At 36.4% G+C, this 10,055-nt stretch overlaps 1 protein-coding gene across 1 annotated transcript in view; it reads left to right on the forward strand.

Moving 5' to 3' along the window:
- The window catches only part of LOC127650476 (NACHT, LRR and PYD domains-containing protein 12-like), a 42,553-nt gene extending 38,162 nt beyond the window's left edge, over nucleotides 1-4,391 (forward strand). The window contains 2 exon segments of the mRNA XM_052135924.1: nucleotides 2,999-3,172; nucleotides 3,527-4,391. Of these exon segments, the coding sequence (XP_051991884.1) occupies nucleotides 2,999-3,172; nucleotides 3,527-3,533 (181 nt within the window). The 3' untranslated portion in view covers nucleotides 3,534-4,391.
- The last annotated feature ends 5,664 nt before the right edge of the window (nucleotides 4,392-10,055 follow it).

The following is a 10,055-nucleotide window of genomic DNA, read 5'->3' on the forward strand; positions in this document are numbered from 1 at the left end:
TTCATTGTAACTGATGATAATAATTGTGTAATACAGTATACCGTGATATTTTCAGAGACGGTTATCGTACCGGGAAACTCTCATAACGTTGCAGCCCTACCTACACCAAACATTTTCTTTCATAAGGCCATGATGTAATTTTTTGAGAGGGGGTAATTTATTACTATAACAAATTTAGTTTTCATTAAAACGTTTGAATATGAGTAAGAGGACAACATTTACACCACAATGATAAATAATATACAGATTGACCCCAGCACACACAGTATTGGGTCCTTAATCGTCTACATTTAGAGAAAACAAAACTGTTTTCCTGCAACGAGAGTTTGCATCCAGCCTGACAGCCCATAAATGATTAAATAAGAAATAACATTCAAATAACCGCATTTTTTTTTAAACCTAAAAAAATTTGTTATGTATAATATATGACATGAAGTCATACTGTAACTAAAACATTAACTTACCATCTGCACAAATCTGCTGAATCTACTGTATCCCACAGCTATTCCTTTGCTAATAAATCCTTCTATAGTAAATGCTGAGGGTTGAACAGCACTTTGTAATTCTAATAGATCGTTTACGGGTTCCAATTACCTCTCAAATGTATTTTGACCCGTCCCTCTTTTTCTTTAAAAAATTTAATCTTGATTCCAGTGAGACTCTTACAATTGAAGTTAATGGGGCCAATTTTTTAACATTAAAATACTACTGTTTTAAAATTATAGACACAAGACAAAGGATATAAGTGTAAACATGTAAGAATATTTCAGCTCTGTAGGTTCATACAATGCAAGTGAATGGTGATCAGATCTTTAAAATACAGAAGTGTTGAGTTGTTTACACTCACCTAAAGGATTATTAGGAACACCATACTAATACTGTGTTTGACCCCCTTTCGCCTTCAGGACTGCCTTAATTCTACGTGGCATTGATTCAACAAGGTGCTGAAAGCATTCTTTAGAAATGTTGGACCATATTGATAGGATAGCATCTTGCAGTTGATGGAGATTTGTGGGATGCACATCCAGGGCACGAAGCTCCCGTTCCACCACATCCCAAAGATGCTCTATTGGGTTGAGATCTGGTGACTGTGGGGGCCATTTTAGTACAGTGAACTCATTGTCATGTTCAAGAAACCAATTTGAAATGATTCGAGCTTTGTGACATGGTGCATTATCCTGCTGGAAGTAGCCATCAGAGGATGGGTACATGGTGGCCATAAAGGGATGGACATGGTCAGAAACAATGCTCAGGTAGGCCGTGGCATTTAAACGATGCCCAATTGGCACTAAGGGGCCTAAAGTGTGCCAAGAAAACATCCCCCACACCATTACACCACCACCAGCCTGCACAGTGGTAACAAGGCATGATGGATCCATGTTCTCATTCTGTTTACGCCAAATTCTGACTCTACCATCTGAATGTCTCAACAGAAATCGAGACTCATCAGACCAGGCAACATTTTTCCAGTCTTCAACTGTCCAATTTTGGTGAGCTCTTGCAAATTGTAGCCTCTTTTTCCTATTTGTAGTGGAGATGAGTGGTACCCTGTGGGGTCTTCTGCTGTTGTAGCCCATCTGCCTCAAGGTTGTGCGTGTTGTGGCTTCACAAATGCTTTGCTGCATACCTCGGTTGTAATGAGTGGTTATTTCAGGCAAAGTTGCTCTTCTATCATCTTGAATCAGTCGGCCCATTCTCCTCTGACCTCTAGCATCAACAAGGCATTTTCGCCCACAGGACTGCCGCATACTGGATGTTTTTCCCTTTTCACACCATTCTTTGTAAACCCTAGAAATGGTTGTGCGTGAAAATCCCAGTAACTGAGCAGATTGTGAAATACTCAGACCGGCCCGTCTGGCACCAACAACCATGCCACGCTCAAAATTGCTTAAATCACCTTTCTTTCCCATTCTGACATTCAGTTTGGAGTTCAGGAGAATGTCTTGACCAGGACCACACCCCTAAATGCATTGAAGCAACTGCCATGTGATTGGTTGATTAGATAATTGCATTAATGAGAAATTGAACAGGTGTTCCTAATAATCCTTTAGGTGAGTGTACAACAGAGGAGGACGAATGTTATACTGATGCTGAATTGGTTTAGCTATAGATTTTTATTTGTATCTGTTTCTTTTTTTAAATGCTGTTTGTGTGCTGATCCTCAACCTTCTGAAAAACATTAGATTACATCCTTGGATATCATCACTAGAGGAAAGAATAACTTTTCACAGATTCACTGTCAATGATCCTGAGCTGCTTGCTGACTCAAAACACCCATTGAGTCACTCTAAATATTGAGGGTGTGCAGTGAACATTTTTTACCCTGACAATTTTAGACCAGTCGAGAGATCCGATGAAATCGACATGTCAATGTGTTTACATCACGTGAGAGGCAGCTTGAAATCGATCCTTTTGTGAACATGCATACTGCAGCTGGCTGTGAGGTGAACATTTTTAGTTCAAAAAATTTTATTTCTTACACCCACATAGCGTTTCGCTCCAGAAGATATTAATTAATCCACTGGAGTCAAACAGACTTTTATGATGGATATATGTGCTTTTTGGAGCTTCAAAATTTGCACCTGATTACTTTCATTTTATAGTCCTACAGAGCTGAAATATTCTTCTAAAACTCTTTATTTGTGTATAGAAGAACAAAGAAGGTCATATACATACCTGGGATGGCATGAGGGTGAGTAAATGATGAGAGAATTTTCAGTTGCCATTCACTTACTTTACATCTTTATTTCATACAATGAATGTGAAGGCTGATATTCTGAGCCTAACTTCTCATTTTTTGTTCCACTGAAGAAAGAAAGTCATATAGGTTTGGTACAACACAATGGTGAATAAACAGTGATGGACTGGCCATTGGGTACAATGGATGGGCCAGTCAAAATGCTCATGGGGATCTTACCCCCACCCCACCAAATCTCTGTTGAACTGATGTGTGTGTTGTGAACAGAGAGAGCAAAGAGTGTGTCAATGTTCTCTACAGGTTGAGTGATTGTGATGTCACAGATGAAGGTTGTTCTGCTCTGACTTCAGCTCTGAGATCAAACCCCTCACACCTGAAAGAACTGTATCTGTTTGGGAATAAACAAAGAGATTCAGGAGTGAAGCTGCTCTCTGATCTAAAAGATGATCCACATTATAAACTGGAGACACTGCGGTGAGTATTAATAATTAATATAATCATATTTGAATTGATCTCCTTAAGTTTCTTTTACAGATTAATTGTTGCCTATGTACTTTTAATGCTTTTAACCTTAACATAATTTTGATTCATTGATCTGTGAATATATAAATTATATTTTCAGATTTATCAGTGTCTCTGTTTGTGTGATAAACAGATTTGAATTGTTTTCTATTGATTTCTATTAAGCAGAGTTGTAATGGAGATGTTTTATTTTAAAATTAGTATCTCTTACAGATAGTGCTAATAGTTTGTTTTGAAGTTTACATAAAATAAATAATGAAGTAATGTCCCATACAGTACATTTGACTTTGACTTTGTGTGTTTTAGGTTTTAGATGGACGTCTCTTTGAGAACTGATTGTGAACAGAAATGATTGTGAAGAAAACAGAGATGTCACAGTCAACAGAATCAACAGAGACAAACTGACCTGACACACTGATGTGTGTAACTTTACATAATTATTCATAATACCTGATGAAGTGACAGTGAAACAATGAAACCTTTTGTTTCTTCCTCAAGTGACCTTTATGGGTCAAAGACAAATAAAGATGTCTAAATTATAAAATGGGAAAATCTTTTAAAACTTCAGTTTAAAACACATGTATAAATTTGTATAAATGTAATCTTTGTATACATATTAGGTTTGAACAATACTTTGACCTTTTAATTTTTTCAATAACAATAAAAGATTAAAACTATTATACACACATTTCAAGCTTTTAATGAGACTTATTTACTTGTTTACAATCTCCAAACAGTTACACCACTTAGACATTTTTTACTTTAAAAAAATATCAAAATGTCTTTGAATTCAGAAAGGTAAAATGTTTATCATAAAAGAGGTGCGTTCAAGTATTTTGTGTGTGAAAGGTATCTTTGAGTAACTTGATAGATCTGTTGGGGGGGTGATTAAAATCAACAAACTGATGTTTCCTGCAGGTCATTTCTCATGTCTGTAATCTGATCTCATATGGAATGGCTAATGTATTTGTTTGTCTTCAGTATCAGAAGCTTTTGTATGTAGTTTTGAGGTAATCTGATTTTGTTGAGTCCCTAAACACACAACATAGATGAAGAATGAGAAGAAATTAACATTCAAATTAATGAAAGATCTTCACTGACACTGTTCATGATTTTAATGTAATTCATTTTACAGTCACAGGTGTGTGTTTGAACAGAAAATTAGATAAAAGTGGTGCTTTCTCACAAAAACATGTTCAGGTCATTTTACACCCTAAAATAAAAAATTAAAAAAATACATTTTGCATAAAGAAATTAAAGCTGCTGTTATTCATTCAGATGTTGTTGCATTGTGATATTTTCACAACAATTAAGCACATTTAACTTAAATCTCATTATTGTAATGCATCTGAAAGTTTTACTTTAGAGGGTTTTTATTTCTCTAGTTTTCATTATTTTTATGATTCTTGTTTCTAGACAATTCTGGGTTAAAATGACCATCGTTGGGTTATTTGGTAAAAGATAAAATAAAGATAAAAGTTCATTTCAATGATCAAGTGATAAGCACTAAATACGGGTGTAAATGTGGTCCAAAATGTTTTGTAACTGGATCGCAAAATACATATACTGTATGGAGGTCATCAAAAACATAAGTGACCACATCACATTTAAGATGTAAACACTAATCCGTCCTCAATGCATCCTGGACAGAAGCGAAAGTACACCTCGCAGCTTCTAAACAACCTCTGCACTAACAAGAGTTTTACACAATGCTGGTTCTGTGTGGCTTTTAAGGAATAGTTCACCAAAAATATCGAATTCTTTCATAAATTTCTCATCTTTGTACTGTCTCAAATTCATATGATTTTCTTACTTCTGCAGAACACAACAAAGATATTTTGAAGGAGATATCTGTTTGTCCTTTTAACGAAGTCAATGGGGTCCGAAACGTTCAAGTTCCAAAATGGACCTAAAGGCAACATGAAGGTACTCCATAATTTCCAGAGTCCAGTGGTTTAATCCTTGTCTTCTGATTCGATAGCTTTTGGGTAAGGAACAGACCAAAATGTAACTTCTTTTGTCCAGAGCTCCAGATGGTCGCATTTTGCGACAAGTTTTTCAGCTGGTGCGACGAAAGTTTGTTATAGGTCACACACATCAACAATAATTTATTTGTGTTTTGCAGAGGAATGAAAGTTATTTGACTACATAGAGTAAACATGCACAAGAGATTTATTTAGTATGCCTGATATCAACATGCAGGGACACAAACTGCTCAGTTAATACAGAAACTCAAAAATAACTTGACTAAATTAAAGAGTAGGCCTAATAGGGAGAATTTTTAACCATGAGGTAATACAGACGAAATACATCATCATGAAATCAGAGACCCTCCCTGATGTCTCGCCTGACCACTTGTGATCAAATCACCTGAAACAGATCTTTAAATCAGCTCAACAGAGTTTTAGTGTTATTAAAAAAAGTGAGAAAAGGGAAGATCAATAAAGGGGCAAGTGCTTTTAAATTAAACTGTTTCTTCTGCATTTAATTCGACATCATTACAACCTGCAGACATGTTGTCTAAATTGAGGAAATGAATTTGTCGTCCATCTCTTTTAGCAAAGGTCAGAATCTTGTCAGCAACATCAGGGTGAAGTACACTAAAGTCTTGAGATATCTGTGGTTGGAAATTATGACAATTATGATTATTACATTTTATTGATATATTCAATGTATTTTTTATTGTATTTTTTAATTTTACTCAGTTTTTTAAAGTGATGAAAGTGAGGCTGGCACTTTATCACATTATTATAATTCATATAAAATTAATTAAATTAATAAAATAAAATGAATCTGTTTCAATCTAGTGGGCAACGGAGTGAAAAAGACATTGAGGTTATTGCATGATTACCTCAAGTCAGAAACTGATTCTACAGATATCATACCTGTTGAGGAAGTTTGCCCTCCTCACCCCAAAAAACCTTGCAAGCCTCCTGCTGTTAAACAACGGAAGATGGAGAGCCTAGATACTGCCAATGTCCTCTCACAACTCAAAGAACTCTCGATTCTAATTAATAATCAATCTGATGCCCTGGAAAGAATGGTGGCAGAGAATGCACGAGCAAATGCGAGTATGAAAGAGACAGTTAATGAAAACACCAAACAGATAGCCGACGTGAAGACAGCTGTTGAATTTGTGAGTGCAGATGTTACCGATGTTAAAGGGCAACTCGGTGTAATGGAGGCACAAGTGAAGAAGATTGAGGCGAAATCATCTGAGCACGAAAACCTCTCTCTCATCTCGAAGGATACTCACATCGTTGGAATCTGAGAATCTACGGAATCCCCAAAAAGGAGAGGGAGGATGTTCGGGAGTGGGTTATCCAGGTCAGAGGGGTTACCAGGATATCATGTTTGGGGGGGCATTTGGCTTGTTTGGGGGGGCAACATAAACAATTGAAAAAATCGGCGCAAAATTAAGCTATACTACACACAATCTGTTTTAGTGCATATCTTTTTCTAAGCCAGGAACCCAGAGATAGGCACAGGGCCCCTATTAGACTATAGGGCTTAAACTGGATTTTTGTTGTGTCAGACCTCACTCATCTGCTAGCGATGGAAAAATATGCACAAAACAATCCACTTTTAAATTGTAATTTATCATCAGATGCAGGGGCGTTTCCAGCATTGAAGGACATCCGGGGCTTAGCCCAGACAATTTTATTTTCACACTAGCAACCACTTCTCTGTAGTCCAGAGCTGGTGAGAGGGTATTCTTTGAGTTTTGCTCTGGCTGGGCCTGTTTCTACAGTTCCTAAATCTTCCACTCTAGTACTATCCTCGACTAACTCATCCTCTCTCCTCCCTGAATCATCTGTGATGCAAAAGAACAGATACAGCACATAAATTATTGCAAATCAGCTTCAAACAACTAATTCATCAAGTGCTACATATGTCAAATTGTGGACCAATACCATTGAAGAAAATGTATTGGGAAGAGCAGATCAGTGGGATTGCCCTAAGATCTATCATGATTCTTGAATTTTCATGTACATTACCATAAAGCCATCACAAAAGAGTTATATTATAGTGAGTAAAGTGAGGTAAAAAAATATTGAATATAAATAATTTATATTTTTTGACATAAATAGTCAAAATGATGTATACGATCCTAAGTTAAAGCAATACATGAATGACTTTAGTCTAAGTTCATTGACACACCATGGCATCGAACTGTATATAATTCTCATCATCTCTATGAGAATAATTCATCTGTCAAAATCCTTTCATTAGGATCATTGAGATAAACAATGTTTCACTTTTAACTTTCTCTAAAGTAAAGTGACTTATTAATTGTTACCATGCCTGATTCTGGCACAGCTGCTGCTGCTCCTCAGTCTGTAGCTCATCTTTGCTACACTCTACAAAACCATTTAATCAAATCAAAGTGTATATTTCCTACAAAATAATATCACAAAACAAGTCACACATACATTTTATGTTAATGTTTATTGGTTATCCTTAGCGAAAACAACACCTGATAAACAAGAAAAGTACGCTCCGAACGGGGCTCAAACCGCGGTGTCCGGCGTGAGAAGTGACTGCGTTAACTCGGAGTTACCATGCTGCATCAATCTAAACAAGGAGGTTAGAGGCTACAACTCTTGAGGTTTAGCCTACTGTGGGTGAAAGCCAGCTAGATGATGATCTTCAGACTTTAAGGACAAAAACAAATGTGAATTCTTACCCACTGACTTCTTTCGGAAAAATCCCCAAAGCCTCATTTGCTTAATTTTTGCTGTCTTTCTTGCTAATTGCCGTTAACTCGCCACTAAGTAACGTTAGTTGATGTCAACGACTGTGCAAGCTCCTCCTCTACCTGCTGCATATTCAACAGAGAGGAAGAAACAGAGTCGCCCATAGGCTACCGACAGCAAAGCAACTTATTCTATAGGCTAGATTATGCCTATGTCTATTTTTACAGGCTGTATGCAGAATGTGCAAAGCCAAAGCACAATGAAATAAGGCAACTTATGATTTCGGGGGTTTACATAGGCTTTTGTCCAGTTTCATATTTGTCAGTCAACTATTCAAAATACATTCGGGGCTACACTTAAAACATTCGGGGCTGAAGCCCCGGCAAAATCGGCTGCCGCCGCCTCTGATCAGATGGACAGATTATTTCTCAAATTCTCAGGGGAGGCAGAGCTTATCCTCCCACTAGACACGCCCCTGATCCAGCCTAATATTTTCAGATTGCATGGGAAACCACGTGATGCAGAATGTGACTGAATTTTACACCAGCATATTTGGGGCTAGCTGCCATTTTGGATGAGGAGAGCTTGTGGTGGACAACAAAGTTTTTGCCAAAATGTTCAAAGGTAAATTACTCAATAGAGAGAAAAAAAAGGTAGGAAACACATTTGGATGACATTATTCATATTTAAATAGCACCATTTTAACATATCCGCTGGCATTCATATAAATGTATGCAATTGGTACAGTGGTTGAGTAACTGTGTGCTTCAAATGAAAATCCCCTCATCATTTACTCACCCTCATGCCATCCCAGATGTGTTTGACTTTCTTCTGCTGAACACAAACAAAGATTTCTAGAAGAACATTTCATCTCTGTAGGTCCTCACAATACAAGTGAATGGTGACCAGAACTTTGAAGGTACAAAAAGCACATAAAGATATGAATATGACTCCAGTGGTTTAATCCATGTCTTCAGAAGTGAAGTTATAAATGTGGGTGAGAAACAGATCAGTATTTAAGTCAAAGAATGTGAATCCCCAAAAACAAGATGACAAATGTGAAAGTGAAGATTAATAGTAAACATTGATCTGTTTCTCAACCATTGATTTATTATTAATTATTGAATTTGAGGATATTTAATTGTGCAAATAAATACAATGAAAACTGTTAATATACATTTTGACAAGGATTATTTAGGAAGAGGAGCTTGAGCAAGCACAGAAAGGAGCAGATGCCATCAATGCTTTGGAGCAGGAAGAGTGAAAGTTGACGGACATTTGTCAAAACTTGGGTCAGTGCTCTGACTTTTTGGGCTACTTTCTGCCCTTCACGTCAGCTACCCAAAGAAGCTGACACTTTTTCTTTCTTTTTTTAGGTCATCCTGTAAATGGTGTTGCATCTTGATAATGGCAATGTCTGGCCAAGTATAAAAGATCTTTTGAATGAATAGTTTCATTTATAAATACAAACTGTTTCTGCTGTTTTTGTTGAAGTACGGTAGAGTTATTGAAATTAGCCCACTTGATTTTATGTTTTATGTTTATCATCATGATTTTGTTTCTATTTTTGTGTTTGAGAATGTATTTCGGTTCTAGGACAGCATGAATATCTCTGTGAGATTGTAAATATGTAAACAACAATAAAAACCAAGATCCAAGTATCATTGAAAGTAAATGAACAGAACCTAAAATCTGAAGCTGCTAATAGCACTTAAAATTGAGCTAAATGAGCTTAAAATGTAGAGTTGTGTAAACAGAGACTCTTAGGGTTAAAAACCTTCAATATATTAGCTGGTGTTTCACAGTATTTTAAGACACATTTTTGAATGGAAGCTCATTCATTTGGTCATAGCAGCTTCATTTATTTTAGGTGAAGTTGCTTCAAATTTCTAGTGGAATTTGTTTAAAAAGTGGGATGCAGAAATGATGCACAATATTTTTAAGCAAATCCAGCACATTATTTTTTCAGTGTCTCCAACAAAACCTGCTGTATCAAACCCTCTGAATATTCTCACTCTGAAACTTATTCATGAAAATAAAATATCCAATTACAAATCTAAACTTATTGTTAAAGGAATTGACAAAAACCTCAAACATGATCAAGATGAAACATTAAAACTGAATTTGACCTCCACAAC

Source organism: Xyrauchen texanus, chromosome 10 (assembly GCF_025860055.1).
Source record: "Xyrauchen texanus isolate HMW12.3.18 chromosome 10, RBS_HiC_50CHRs, whole genome shotgun sequence".
Lineage (NCBI taxonomy): Eukaryota > Metazoa > Chordata > Actinopteri > Cypriniformes > Catostomidae > Xyrauchen > Xyrauchen texanus.